General features: G+C 44.8%; 1 protein-coding gene across 1 annotated transcript in view; it reads left to right on the top strand.

Annotated features, from left to right (window-relative positions):
• The window catches only part of LOC126106798 (organic solute transporter alpha-like protein), a 369,704-nt gene that overhangs the window by 151,784 nt on the left and 201,955 nt on the right, over nt 1–15,965 (top strand). Inside the window, exon 2 of the mRNA XM_049913186.1 lies at nt 5,595–5,759. Within this exon, the coding sequence (XP_049769143.1) occupies nt 5,615–5,759 (145 nt within the window). The 5' untranslated portion in view covers nt 5,595–5,614. The remainder of the gene's footprint in view (nt 1–5,594; nt 5,760–15,965) is intronic.

Raw genomic sequence — 15,965 nt, 5'->3', positions numbered from 1 at the left:
GTCTGTAACAGCATACTTACTCTTGTAGGCGATGTAGTCAAAATGATGCAATCAGTCATGTGCAGATAGCCGCAATTAAGGTATAATGAGGTATACTAATGGAGCAACCTCAGTACAGTCTATGTCACTGTTAGTATTCTATATTTCTGTATTCCATCTAATAGCAGCAAAAATTTGCTTAAGTCCAAAACAGTGATCTAAAGACGTAAATTTTGTTTCATTCAGTTTTACCTAAGCTTTCAAATGTATAGAACGATTGGTAATAGACGCCTCAGATTTATAAGGGCAATAACGCATTGCAGTCAGAAATATTTGAAGTACATGTTATGTTTCATGGAAACAAACTAATTGGGATGTAAATTTAGGTTAGGATTCAAAGAGACTGCAGACGACAGAAATCGGACACTTATCGACCTTTTAAATACCATCGATTTTTGCGTGCGTCAGCACACCACTTCTGAGATTACGTCACTGACTAACAGAAGTCGGTTGGTGAAGGAAGGGGGACGACCGAACAAAAGTATGGACTCTCGATTTACTTCAACTCTTCGTCCTCCTTCCCCTACCAACACGATATTTCACGTAATACATGTTTATGTAACTTCTCCTTTCGAGTAAGTAACGTGAAAATCATAGGCACATGCTTCCTGAAGATCAGAAAAACTAGTCTCGATTTCACACAATAATGTGTAATAAGAGCGGTAGCTGGAAAGCTTGAATGAATGTTTCATTGTAGTCAGGACCACTAACCCCTCATCCCAGATTCTATAAATAGTCGAATCGCTCCATTTTAAGAAAGGCTAGTTTTTCACGCATTTCAATATTTATGACGACGTACCTCCTGAAGTATATGTCGTACAATGATACAGTTTTTCAGGTACATTCAGTGGAATACGTGGATAGTACCTGAAAAATATGCTTTAAAAAATAGTCGTTAGTAAGCAAGTAATAAACTGAAATGTCCCGCCTGACGCTGAAATTTTACTGGATCAATAGCGAAAATGTGGTAAGCAATAAAGTTGTTTTCCTTTTATTGGCTCTGAGCACTATGGGACTTAACATCTGAGGTCATCAGTCCACTAGAACTTAGAACTACTTAAACCTAACTAAGCTAAGGACATCACACACATCCATGCCCGAGGCAGGATTCGAAGCTGCGACCGTAGCGGTCGCGCCGTTCCAGACTGAAGCGCCTAGAACTCCTCGGCCACACCGGCCGACTTTTTCCTCTTATTATTTTCTGTATGAGTGGCGGAGGAGGAAAAGGAGGAGGAGGAGAAGGAGGAGGAGGAGGAGGCGTGTCAGTTTCGAAATGGTTTGAGATGATGCGCAAAGTCAGTTGAAAGTCGCTAAGTGCTCTCGTTTCAAATACTATATAGTCTAGGTAATTTGCGCACTAGGAGTTAAACTGCCTCAAGACACGCACAGTTCTTAATTTAAAACTTGACGTTCTGTGTTAAACCTTTAAAGAAAGGTAGTATCTCTTAGTAAGCAGATTATGGGGCCCGCCCGATTAGCCGAGCGGTCTAACGCACGGCTTTCCGGAGCGGGAAGGAGCGCCCGGTCCCCGGCACGAATCCGCCCGGCGGACTTGTGTCGAGGTCCTGTGAGCCGGCCAGCCTGTGGATGGTTTTTAGGCGGTTTTCCATCTGCTCGGCGAATCCGGTGTGGTTCCCCTTATTCCGCCTCAACTACACTATGTCGGCGATTGTTGCGCAAACAAGTTCTCCACGTACGCGTACACCACCATTACTCTACCATGCAAACATAGGGGTTACACTTGTCTGGTGTGTGACGTTCCCTGCGGCGGGGGGGGAGGGAGGAGGTGTCCAGCGAACCGCACAATAACCCTGGGTTCGGTGTGGGGCGGTGGAGGGGTGAAGTGGACTGCGGTAGTAGTCGTGGGTGTGGACCCTTGCGGCTACAGTGGGGACAGAGCCTCTCCGTCGTTTCTAGGTCCCAGTTAACATACAACATACAAGCAGGTTAGGACAGTAATTTAAATTTCTCATTCCCTCACTAATTATATGAAATACTGGAAACCAAATTTTCTTGCCCCTAGAAGCCGTGAGACAGGCAATCTTCAACTAGGACTGGATGACCCTTTCGTGGTTAAGTAATATAGATACATATGAGTGTCGTTCAGTAAGCGATGCAACACAGTTTTTTCTGGAAGCAGATTGGTTTATTTCAGGAATCCAATAGACCATATTACTCCACGCTCGTTTGGCTACAAAACCATATTTTCCAACATAATCTGCCAGGAAGTTTCATGCAGAGTGATAATCTCATTCTGGAAACATCCCCCAGGCTGTGGCTAAGCCATGTCTCCGCAATATCCTTTCTTTCAGGAGTGCTAGTTCTGCAAGGTACGGAGGAAAGCTTCTGTAAAGTTTGGAAGGTAGGAGACGAGGTAGTGGCAGAAGTAAAGCTGTGAGGACGGGGCGTGAGTCGAGCTTGGGTAGTTCCGTTGGTAGAGCACTTGCCCGCGAAAGGCAAAGGTCCCGAGTTCGAGTCTCAGTCCGGCACACAGTTTTAATCTGCCAGGAAGTTTCATAATCTCCGATCATTGCAATGGCCTTAAGTCACATCTCTGGGTTGGTCTATATGCTCTCATGATACCACTCTGCTGGTTGACGTCGGGGCCACCGTCTTTCTCCACCAATCCATCCACGTTCTGTTTCCCGCAGAGTGCCCCTTTCGAGGGCCAAACAGATGGACGTCGGTAGGTGCGGCATCCGCGGTGTAGGTTGGGCGAGGAACAGCAGACCAATGATGTTTTGTGAGCCAAACAGCTGGACGTCGGAAGGTGCGGTATCCGCGGTGTAGGTTGGGCGAGGAACAGCAGACCAATGATGTTTTGTGAGCCAAACAGATGGACGTTGGAAGGTGCGGTATCCGCGGTGTAGGCTGGACGAGCAACAGCAGTCCAATGATGTTTTGTGAGCCAAACAGATGGACGTCGGAAGGTGCGATATCCGTGGTGTAGGTTGGACGAGGAACAACAGTCCAATGATGTTTTGTGAGCCGAAAAGATGGACATCAAAAGGTGTGGTATGTGCGGTGTAGGTTGAAGGAGGAACAGCAGTCCAATGATGTTTTGTGAGCCAAACAGATGGACGTCGGAAGGTGCGGTATCCGCGGTGTAGGTTGGACGAGCAACAGCAGTCCAATGATGTTTTGTGAGCCAAACAGATGGACGTCGGAAGGTGCGGTATCCGCGGTGTAGGTTGAACGAGGAACAGCAGTCCAATGATGTTTTGTGAGCCAAACAGATGGACGTCGGAAGGTGCGGTATCCGCGGTGTAGGTTGGACGAGTAACAGCAGTCCAATGATGTTTTGTGAGCCAAACAGATGGACGTTGGAAGGTGCGGTATCCGCGGTGTAGGTTGGACGAGGAACAGCAGTCCAATGATGTTTTGTGAGCCAAACAGATGGACGTCGGAAGGTGCGGTATCTGCGGTGTAGGTTGGACGAGCAACAGCAGTCCAATGATGTTTTGTGAGCCAAACAGATGGACGTCGGAAGGTGCGGTATCTGCGGTGTAGGTTGGACGAGGAACAGCAGTCCAATGTTTTGTGAGCGGGTGCACAGAGCAGTCCAATGATGATTTTGTGAGCGGGTGCACAGAGTTGTGTGAGACCTTGCGTTGTCATAGAGGAGTTCGTTCTAATTTTTGCAACGACGAACACGCTGATTTTGTTCCTTCAGTTTCCAGAAGGTAGCTAAATACGCTTCAGAGTTGATCGTTCCACTGTGAGGGAGGGCATCAAACAGAATAACCCCTCCAAAGTCGCTGAAGACCGTCGCCATGACCTTATCGCCTAAGGTTGCGGCTTTAAACTTTTTCGTTGAAGGAGAGATGGTGTGGTTTCCAGTTCGAAGTAATGAACCGGTGTTTCGTCAGTTATGACGGTGTTCGACAAACAAATGGCGCTATCAGCGTCCTAGCAGTTCCGCACAGATGGTCCTTTGTTGCTCTTCATGGTCCTCCATTAGTTGGCCAGGATTCCATCGGGCACGCGCGTTTGAATACCCCCACTGGTGGACGAGTGTGTCAGCGCTGCCAACAGAGACATCCAGTTGTACAGTGAGGTGTGAGATTGTTACCTGTCGATCACCTCGAATGAGAGTGTCCGCACGTGTCAGCATTGCAGGAGTCATAGGTGTATGCGGCTGTTCTGCGCGGATGAGATGGGACAAGTTTGCGCGACCTTCTTGCCATGATGACAGTCGCATCCTCCATCGGCTCACCCCGCTTTTGTCATTGCTAGGACTCCTTAGACATTCTATAAGCGCCTATGAATATCTGTGATGCTCTGGTTTTCTGTAAAAAGAAACTCAGTGGTAGCGCTCTGACTGTAATGCACCTGCATTACAAACATCATTTTGAAGGCTGTGTATCTCACCACCACCAATCGGAACTTAATGAAACTGTAGTGGCTGAAGCGGGAATATTCCATGATGTCCCATAAGAAATTCAGCGTTTTTTCAACCGAAACTAGCCGAGAAAAAATGTGTTGAATTACTTATCGAGTGCCCTCATATAAGATCATACAAGAAAATACAGCAGGCTCTGTGCCTTCTGTAGAACTGGTATGAGGAGGTCATGTGGCCATCCACCGTTGTCTTAAGTCATGACATTGGAGAGCTGTTTACGAGGGTGTGCTGAAAAGCCTTCGAATTTTTTTGTGGAAACTCTTAAAGCTTTTTAAGTAAAAGGGAAGTTATTAATATTCTGCATCTTTACTCTTCACTTCTGCACATTTATTTCTCAACAAAGCCACCCTGGCGATGAATACAGTTCTCTCACCAAGATACCAGCTTCTTGATACCGTCACTGTGGAACGTTTGACTTTGTTGATGGAGCCACAACGTCATCTTTGTTAGCAGCACTTTTTCATTGTCAAATACATGTCCTCGAAAGTGTTTTTTTTTAAGTTTTGGAAACAGATAAAAATCAGATGGGTCAAGTCGGGACTGTATGGAGGATGGTCGATGACAGTGACCCCAAGGCGTCGAACTGTTGCAGATTTCCCTCTGCTCGTGTGTAGTATGGCATTGTCATTTTGAACGAGAAGTTGATCCATATGTGGGCAACCTCTTCGAATTCGAAACTCAATTACAGCACGCTGTTTCTCATGCACCGACATCGTTACATTACCCTTCATCTTGTTACACACTACCATTCGAGTCCCTGCGACGACAGAGGGTTGCAAATATATGTTAATACTAGTTATGTATGTTTTATTTAAAAAGGTTTAAGAGGTCTCACATAAAAAATTCCGAGGCAATACTTTTCAACTCATATTCGTATTGGACCTGTGTGATTTCACTCAATTATTTCATTTCAAAATTACGCACTTTAAGGTAAAATATTTTTTTCTTGTAACACTACGTTGGGTGTCCAACAAACCTACATTTTGTATTCGTTACAAGGAACGCTGTTTACATAGCCACGGCCTCATTACACCCTCTACGTGATATGATACCATCCAGTGTTGTGCTAAAATAGAACTGAAGAGTAATTATAGCAAGATATTGACTTACTCAGCCATCCAAGAACAAACTTATGACTGACATTCTCCTGTAGCAGGTGGAGTCTCTGGAAAGATGGAGGGTTTTGAGTACAACGCGACGTCTGGTGACTCACCTCTGGTGCTGCCACCTGTGAGAGTGTCGGCGATGTCCGTCAACAGGACAGCTGGTGCCACCTGTGAGCCTGAGATGGTACCCTCTCTAAGGCAGTACTACACCGGTGAGTCGAGCAGCACCTTTCTCTTTATAGTATCTGTCTGTTACTTACATTTCCCCAGTTGGGGAAGGCCCGTTGTTATCGGGCATGTTGCCATTCTTCACACTTTGATTAAAACAGTTAAAACATGCAAGAAGTGTACAGTGGTTTGAATAGAGAAAGATGACCTTCAACTTCGTGATGTGATGTGTGTGGGTTTGAAATTTGTAGTCGCAGCATTTCGGTGGGCTCCTGGAAATGCTTTCTAGTTCAAGAATTTGGATGCAGGTGGGATTGGAGAGGAAGCAATATGAATAAGGTTCTGCAGTCACTATTTGGAAGGGTAAAGGGACAGGATTTAGATAGCCACCCCAAAAAACTACAAAATGAAAGGGTGGTCAGAGCTTTGATTTTGGAAAAGGGCGGATTTCGTGATTGATATCATGGATAACATGGAGGGGATGGCAGTCTAAAGTAGGCTGGGAAAGAACAGGTCGTTTGTGAAATGATGGTGGGATGGGGTGATAGAAGTGTGGTACCAGACCAATGTTCTCAAGACTGAAAATAATGTATTTATCTGTCTATTTAAGTACCATCAACCCCCTAACTGCCTATTGAGAAGCAAAAGCGTTCATGTAAATAAGAAAAAGAGTAGAAAAGTACATTAATTATATAACAAAATTATTTGCAGCAAGAGACCCTGAATACCTTACAGAAATCTCATAGTAATGTAATTCTAAATGGAAAGTGTCAGCTGTGTACCGGCCTGCAGTATGTTGGTTACACCAAAGTAGTCTGATCTGGTTCTCTGTGACATATGCCACTAGTTCCTAGATGTGCTGCCTGTCATTATACAGGGTTCAAAATTACTGACCGACATACGATATGCGTCTCCAGCTGATAGGGGTCACTGCATTGCAGATATGGAGGGACATGCGATCACCACACCACACTCCCTGCCATTCTGAGTTTTCGTGTGCAGAGCTGCCACTTCTCAGTCAAGTAGTTCCTCAATTAGTCTCACAGGGGTTGAGTGCGCCCCACTCGCCAACAGCACTCGCTACACCCCACCCAGACTGCCCAAGCCCAACAGCGCTTGGCTTCAGTGATTTGACGGGAACCAGTGTTATCACAATGTAAAAGGCACTGGCATTTAACGGTGTTTCAAAATTCCTATTACAAGCTTCTAGTTGCAGAGGAGACTTAGTAGACAAAGTTTTGATGTGGAACCACTGTCCAGAAATTGACGGTTTGGATGTAAAATAAGCTTCAGGATCCAAACACTTTCAAATCTTCTGCTTCACGGTATGCACACATTGGAGACAATGAGCCCTGACCTCTCTGGTGCACGTGGCATTGGGAACACTATGAGTACTTGTCATCAGGTTCTCGTCTGCGTGTCGAAGGACATCCTCTCCAAAGGCGAGAGTATGAGGCGTCTGTAAAGCACCATAGTCAACCCTCATAGTTGTGTACATACCAGTTTCTCGCAGCAGTTATTTTAGTCAGACGAAAACGGTATGTGATGTCAAAATTGCACTCCAGACTGATGATGGCGCCCTTTTCTCAGTTTAAGTACTGTGAAGTGGGCGACTTGAAAGTGATCTGGTCTTAAAACTTACTTTATATCCCAGTGGTACATTTCCTGGGTTCCTTATCAAAACAATATATATTAAGTCCCCTCTACCACCCATAGAAGCATGTAAAACCTATTGTGAAACACCCAGTATACTACATACACGGTCAAGTCGTGTTAATGTGTCCACCACGTATGTCAGACGTCGATGTGCAATAGCCACATCCAGACAGCCCACCCGGCTAGCCACGCATTGCAACGCGCTGCTTCCCGGGCGGAAAGGCATGCCGGTCCCCGGCACGCATCCACCCAGCGGATTAGTGTCGAGATGCGGTGCGCCGGCCAGCCCGTGGATGGTTTTTAAGGCGGTTTTCCATCTACCTCGGAGAATGAGAGTTGGTTCCCCTTATTCCGCCTCCGTTACTCTGTGTTGGCGACTGCTGCGCAAACAGTGCCTGCACATACACATACACGACAATTTGATGTGGGGCGGCGGTGGGGTGGGTGGACTGCTGTGGCCTATTGTGGGGTTGTGAACCACTGAGTGCTACGGCAGGACGAAGCATCTCCGTCGTTTCTAGGTCCCCAGTTTAATACACACACACACACACAGTAGGTGACAGCACTAGTAGTGGTGGCATTTCAAGTATGTCGGGGGACATGGAAAACACTGTAGTAGTCGTCATACTGTGGAAATGGAGAGATTTATCTGACATCCAAAAGGGGACCATTATTGATTTTTGGGCCAAGGATGAAAGTGTACTGGGTGATCAAAAAGTCAGTATAAATTTGAAAACTGAGTAAATCACGGAATAATGTAGATAGAGAGGTACAAATTGACACACATGCTTGGAATGACATGGGGTTTTATTAGAACCAAAAAAATACAAATTTCAAAACATGTCCGAAAGATGGTGCTTCCTTTGATCAGAATAGCAATAATTAGCATAAGACAAAGAAAAGATGATGTTCGTTACAGGAAATGCTCAATATGTCCACCATCATTCCTCAACAATAGCTGTAGTCGAGGAATAATGTTGTGAACAGCACTGTAAAGCATGTCCGGAGTTATGGTGAGGCATTGGGGGCGGATGTTGTCTTTCAGCATCCCTAAAGATGACGGTCGGTCACGATACACTTGCGACTTCAGGTAACCCCAAAGCCAATAATCGCACGGACTGAGGTCTGGGGACCTGGGAGGCCAAGCATGACGAAAGTGGCGGCTGTGCACCATCACCAAACGACGCGCTCAAGAGATCTTTCACGCGTCTAGCAATATGAGATGGAGCGCCATCCTGCATTTTGGTTCTAATAAAACTCCATGTCTTTCCAAGCATGTTTGTCAATTTTTACCTCTCTATCTACATTATTCCGTGGTTTATTAAGTTTTAAAATGTATACTGGCTTTTTGATCACCCGGTATTTACGAAAAAGCAAGGTTTGTAAGCTGTCCATGTGCTGTCGTGGTTAAAATGGCAGAATGGCTCTATCCAAAGCCAGCACTGACGCAACTGCGGTGCACCACAGGCTAGGGGCGAACGATAGCTGCGGAGATGTGTGTGGGAGAATAGACATGCAACTGTTCAGCACCTACTGACCAAATAAACAAAGGGGCTACCAACAGTGTCTCGTCTACGACCAATCAGCGAACGCTGCTGTCTATGGGCCTCCACAGCTGGCGCCTGGTTCATGCACTCCCACTGATTGGGCTGGCTGTGTTGGCCGAGTGGTTCTAGGCGCTACAGTCTGGAACCGGGAGACCGCTACGGTCGCAGGTTCGAATCCTGCCTCGGGCATGGATGTGTGTGATATTAGTTAGGTTTAAGTAGTTCTAAGTTATAGGGGACTAATGACCTCAGATGTTAACTCCCATAGTGCTCAGAGCCATTTGAACCATTTTTCATACTGATTGCTGTTAATCAGCGATGAAGGGTGGATTTTCACGCCATGACTGCAACTAAAAGGCCTCTGTGTGATGACAGGTGGGCTATTTAGATGAATCACGTTTTATGGACCATCAGATAGACGGCTGTAGGATTATCAGAAGGGTCCAGGCTGGAGGTGGGAGCATGGTCTGGAGAATGTTTTCTAGGCATTCCTATCGAGATTTCGTCTTTCTGGAAGACACAATGGATCAACACAAATGTGCATCTGTCCCTGATCACGTCCACCCCTACATGTGGTTTGTTTTTCCTCAGCACAATGGCATCTACCAGCAGGACAATGCAACGTATCACGCAGCTGGCAATGTATGTGCGTGGTTCGACGAGCACCAGGATCAATCTACAGTAGTGCCTCGCCACGAAACTCCCTGGATTTAAATCCAATCGTGAATCTGTGGGACCATCTCATTCGAGCTGTTCGTGCCACCGATCCTCAACCGAGAAATCCAGCGCAGCTGGCCACAGCGCTCTAGTCGGCATGACTCCACAGGCTTATCAGTACGTTCCAGAACCTCATTGACACTCTTCGCGAACGTCACGCAGTGGTCTATGCTGCAAAAGGTGGTTACTCAGGCTTTAGACATGTGGTCACATTAATCTGACTGGACAGTGTATATTCTTGCTCTATAAAAAATCACTTTCTTGCATTTAGTTATAGTGTTACGAAATATCTCAAATACGTAGGGATAATTACTATTCCATATATACATATTCCACATATATCTATAATTACTATTCCACATATACAGGGTCCCCCCCATGAATCATAGACCTTGCCGTTGGTGGGGAGGCTTGCGTGCCTCAGCGATACAGATAGCCGTACCGTAGGTGCAACCACAACGGAGGGGTATCTGTTGAGAGGCCAGACAAACGCGTGGTTCCTGAAGTGGGGCAGCAGCCTTTTCAGTAGTTGCAGGGGCAACAGTCAGGATGATTGATTGATCTGGCCTTGTAACACTAACCAAAACGGCCTTGCTGTGATGGTACTGCGAACGGCTGAAAGCCAGGGGAAACTACGGCCGTAATTTTTCCCGAGGACATGCAGCTCTACTGTATGATTAAATGATGATGGCGTCCTCTTGGGTAAAATATTCCGGAGGTAAAATAGTCCCCCATTCGGATCTCCGGGCGGGGACTACTCAAGAGGACGTCGTTATCAGGAGAAAGAACACTGGCGTTCTACAGATCGGAGCGTGGAATGTCAGATCTCTTAATCGGGCAGGTAGGTTAGAAAATTTAAAAAGGGAAATGGATAGGTTAAAGTTGGATATAGTAGGAATTAGTGAAGTTCGATGGCAGGAGGAACAAGACTTTTGGTCAGGTGAATACAGGGTTATAAATACAAAATCAAATAGGGGTAATGCAGGAGTAGGTTTAATAATGAATAAAACAATAGGAATGCGGGTAAGCTACTACAAACAGCACAGCGAACGCATTATTGTGGCCAAGATAGACACGAAGCCCACGCCTACGACAGTAGTACAAGTTTATATGCCAACTACCTCTGCAGATGGCGAAGAAATTGAAGAAATGTATGATGAAATAAAAGAAATTATTCAGATTGTGAAGGGAGACGAAAATTTAATAGTCATGGGTGACTGGAATTCGGTAGTAGGAAAAGGGAGAGAAGGAAACGTAGTAGGTGAATATGGATTCGGGGTAAGAAATGAAAGAGGAAGCCGCCTGGTGGAATTTTGCGCCGAGCACAACTTAATCATAGCTAACACTTAGTTCAAGAATCATAAAAGAAGGTTGTATACATGGAAGAAGCCTGGAGATACTAAAAGTTATCAGATAGATTATATAATAATTTAAACCAGGTTTTAAATTGTAAGACATTCCCAGCGGCAGATCTGGACTCTGACCACAATCTATTGGTTATGAACTGTAGATTAAAACTGAAGAAACTGCAAAGAGGTGGGAATTTAAGGAGACGGGGGCCTGGATAAACCAGAGGTTGTACAGAGATTCAGGGAGAGCATAAGGGAACAATTAACAAGAATGGGGGAAAGAAATACAGTAGAAGAAGAATGGGTAGCTTTGAGGGATGAAGTAGTGAAGGCAGCAGAGGATCATGTAGGTAAAAAGACGAGGGCTAGTAGAAATCCTTGGGTGACTGAAGAAATATTGAATTTAATTGACGAAAGGAGAAAATATAAAAATGCAGTAAATGAAGCAGGCAAAAAGCAATATAAACGTCTAAAAAATGAGATCGACAGGAAGTGCAAAATGGCTAAGCAGGCATTGCTACAGGACAAATGTAAGGATGTAGAGGCTTATCTCACTAGGGGTAAGATAGATACTGCCTACAGGAAAATTAAAGAGACCTTTGGAGAAAAGAGAACCACTTGTATGAATATCAACAGCTCAGATGGGATCCGAGTTCTAAGCAAAGAAGGGAAAGCACAAAGGTGGAAGGAGTATATAGAGGGTCTATACAAGGGCGATGTACTTGAGGGCAATGTTACAGAAATGGAAGAGGATGTAGATGAAGATGAAATGGGAGATATGATACTGCGTGAAGAGTTTGATAGAGCACTGAAAGACCTAAGTCGAAACAAGGCCCCGGGAGTAGACAACATTCCATCAGAACTACTGACAGCCTCGGGAGAGCCAGTCCTGACAAAGCTCTACCATCTGGTGAGCAAAATGTATGAGACAGGCGAAACACACTCAGACTTCGAGAAGAATATAATAATTCCAATCCCAAAGAAAGCAGCTGTTGACAGATGTGAAAATTACCGAACTATTAGTTTAATAAGTCACAGCTGCAAAATACCAACGCGAATTCTTTACAGACGAATGGAAAAACTGGTAGAAGCCGACCTCGGCTAAAATCAGTTTGGATTCCGCAGAAATGTTGGAACACGTGAGGCAATACTGACCCTACGACTTATCTTAGAAAATAGATTAAGGAAAGACAAACCTATGTTTCTAGCATTTGTAGACTTAGAGAATGCTTTTGACAATGTTGACTGGAATACTCTCTTTCAAATTCTAAAGGTGGCAGGGGTAAAATACAGGGAGCGAAAGGCTATTTACAATTTGCACAGAAACCAGATGGCAGTTCTAAGAGTCGAGGGACATGAAAGTGAAGCAGTGGTTGGAAAGGGAGTGAGACAGGGTTGCAGTCTCTCCTCGATGTTGTTCAATCTGTATATTGAGTAAGCAGTAAAGGAAACAAAAGAAAAATTCGGAGTAGGTATTAAAATCCGTGGAGAAGAAATAAAAACTTTGAGGTTCGCCGATGACATTGTAATTCTGTCAGCGACAGCAAAGGACTTGGAAGAGCAGATGAACGGAATGGATAGTGTCTTGAAAGGAGGATATAAGATGAACATCAATAAAAGCAAAACGAGGGTAATGGAATGTAGTCGAATTAAGTCGGGTGATGCTGAGGGAATTAGATTACAAAATGAGACACTTAAAGCAGTAAAGGAGTTTTGCTATTTGGGGAGCAAAATAATCGATGATGGGCGAAGTAGAGAGAATATAAAATGTAGACTGGCAATGGCTAGGAAAGCGTTTCTGAAGAAGAGAAATTTTTAACATCGAGTATAGATTCAAGTGTCAGGAAGCCGTTTCTGAAAGTATATGTATGGAGTGTAGCCATGTATGGAAGTGAAACATGGACGATAACTAGTTTGGACAAGAAGAGAATAGAAGCTTTCAAAATGTGGTGCTACAGAAGAATGCTTAAGATTAGATGGGTAGATCACATAGCTAATGAGGAGGTACTGAATAGGATTGGGGAGAAGAGGAGTTCGTGGCACAGCTTGACTAGAAGAAGGGATTGGTTGGTAGGACATGTTCTGAGGCATCAAGGGATGACCAATTTAGTATTGGAGGGCAGCGTGGAGGGTAAAAATCGTGGAGGAAGACCAAGGGATGAATACACTAAGCAGATTCAGAGGGATGTAGGCTGCAGTAGGTACTGGGAGATGAAGCTTGCACAGGATAGAGTAGCATGGAGAGCTGCATCAAACCAGTCTCAGGACTGAAGACCACAACAACAACAATATACAGGGTGGTCCATTGATAGTGACCAGGCCAAATATCTCACGAAATAAGCATCAAACGAAAAAATTACAAAGAACGAAACTTATCTAGCTTGAAGGGGGAAACCAGAGGGCGCTGTGGTTGGCCCGCTAGATGGCGCTGCCATAGGTCAAACGGATATCAACTGTTATTTTTTAAATAGGAACCCCCATTTTTATTACATATTCGTGTAGTACATAAAGAAATATGAATGTTTTAGTTGGACCACTTTTTCGCTTTGTGATAGATGACGCTGTAATAGTCACAAACATATGACCCACAATTTTAGACGAACATTTGGTAACAGGTAGGTTTTTTAAATTAAAATACAGAACGTAGGTACGTTTGAACATTTTATTTCGGTTGTTCCAATGTGATACATGTACCTTTATCAACTTATCATTTCTGAGAACGCATGCTGTCACAGCGTGATTACCTGTACATACCAAATTAATGCAATACATGCTCAAAATGATGTCCGTCAACCTCAACGCACTTTGCAATACATGTAACGACATTCCTCTCAACAGCGAGTAGTTCGTCTTCCGTAATGTTCGCACATGCTTTGACAATGCGCTGACGCATGTTGTCAGGTGTTGTCGGTGGATCACGATTGCAAATATCCTTCAACTTTCCCCACAGAAAGAAATCCGGGGACATCAGATACGGTGAACGTGCGGGCCGTGGTATGGTGCTTCGAAGACCAATCCACCTCTCATGAAATATGCTATTCAGTACCGCTTCAACAGCACGCGAGCTATGTGCCGGACATCCATCATGTTGGAAGTACATCGCCATTCTGTCATGCAGTGAAACATCTTGTAGTAACATCGGTAGAACATTACGTAGAAAATCAGCATACATTGCACCATTTAGATTGCCTTCGATAAAATGGGGGCCAATTATCCTTCCTCCGATAATGCCGCACCATACTTTAACCCGCCAAGGTCGCTGATGTTCCACTTGTCGCAGCCATCGTGGATCTTCCGTTGCCCAATAGTGCGTATTATGCCGGCTTACGTTACCGCTGTTGGCGAATGACGCTTCGTCGCTAAATAGAACGCGTGCAAAAAATCTGTCATCGTCCCGTAATTTCTCTTGTGCCCAGTGGCAGAACTGTTCACGACGTTCAAAGTCGTCTCCATGCAATTCGTGCTGCATAGAAATATGGTACGGGTGCAATCGATGTTGATGTAGCATTCTCAACACCGACGTTTTTGAGATTCCCGATTCTCGCGCAATTTGTCTGCTACTGATGTGAGGATTATCCGCCACAGCAGCTGAAACACCTACTTGGGCATCATCATTTGTTGCAGGTCGTGGATGACGTTTCACATGTGGCTGAACACTTCCTGTTTCGTTAAATAACGTAACTATGCGGCGAATGGTCCGGACACTAGGATGATGTCGTCCAGGATACCGAGCAGCATACATAGCACACGCTCGTTGGGCATTTTGATCACAATAGCCATACATCAACACGATATCGACCTTTTCCGCAAATGGTAAACGGTCCATTTTAACACGGGTAATGTATCACGAAGCAAATACCGTCCGCACTGGCGGAATGTTACGTGATACCACGTACTTATATGTTTGTGACTATTACGGAGCCATCTATCACAAAGCGATAAAATGTGGTCCAACTAAAACATTCATATTTCTTTACGTACTACACGAATATGTAATAAAAATGGGGGTTCCTATTTTTTTAAAAAAACGCAGTTGATATCCGTTTGACCTATGGCAGAGCCATCTAGCGGGCCAACCATAGCGCCATCTGATTTCCCCCTTCAAGCTAGACGAGTTTCGTTCTTTGTAGTTTTATCGTTTGATGCTTATTTCATGAGATATTTGGCCCGGTCACTATCAATGGACCATCCTGTATTGCCTCGATTCATGGCAGGCATATTGTTACGTGCAGTGTGGTCTTATTACCTACGATTTATGTGGCATTGTACACTGGATTAAAATTGAGGATTTACACAAACGGAGTCATTCTTTGATTGACTTGGACAGGATGTTTAACTCATTCTTGTGAAAGATACCGCGGAGACTTGCGATTCACTGTTTCAGGATATCGACAGGCGTATTTTAGGTGTCTGAGGGGTGTGAAATTTATCGTCTGGTGGAGGATACAGGTGGGTGAGGGTAAATCGAGGTCTGTGTAACATTTGCACAGCTGAGATTTAACTCCCATGTTTATATGATTAGGACTTTTTGTAATTTTTCTTTATATCTGGCTTTTCAATGGTTGCTAAGTTAGCTTCTGATCTATTGTTGCTCCAAGGTATTTTAGTTGCGTAAACTGGATGCTTGTCATGTGTGAGGTAGAGGTGTTACGGACGGAAAGCCCGGGTGCATTTTCGCATAACCATTGCCTGTGCTCATGCAAGTACCTAGGAGGTCCACTGCTTATACCAGTTAGTGAAATTATTGAGGTAGAATTGGAGAGATCAGTACGGATGGAAAGAATAGAAAGCAGTATCGTCAGGGAACAGCACCTACTGTACCTGCTTCACGCCGGCCGCGGTGGTCTAGCGGTTCTAGGCGCTCAGTCCGGAGCCGCGCGACTGCTACGGTCGCAGGTTCGAATCCTGCCTCGGGCATGGATGTGTATGATGTCCTTAGGTTAGTTAGGTTTAAGTAGTTATCAGTCCCCTAGACCATAGA

Source organism: Schistocerca cancellata, chromosome 10 (genome assembly GCF_023864275.1).
Source record: "Schistocerca cancellata isolate TAMUIC-IGC-003103 chromosome 10, iqSchCanc2.1, whole genome shotgun sequence".
Lineage (NCBI taxonomy): Eukaryota > Metazoa > Arthropoda > Insecta > Orthoptera > Acrididae > Schistocerca > Schistocerca cancellata.
Note: the sequence above shows the minus strand (reverse complement) of the source record. Positions and strands in the feature narration are given on the sequence as shown.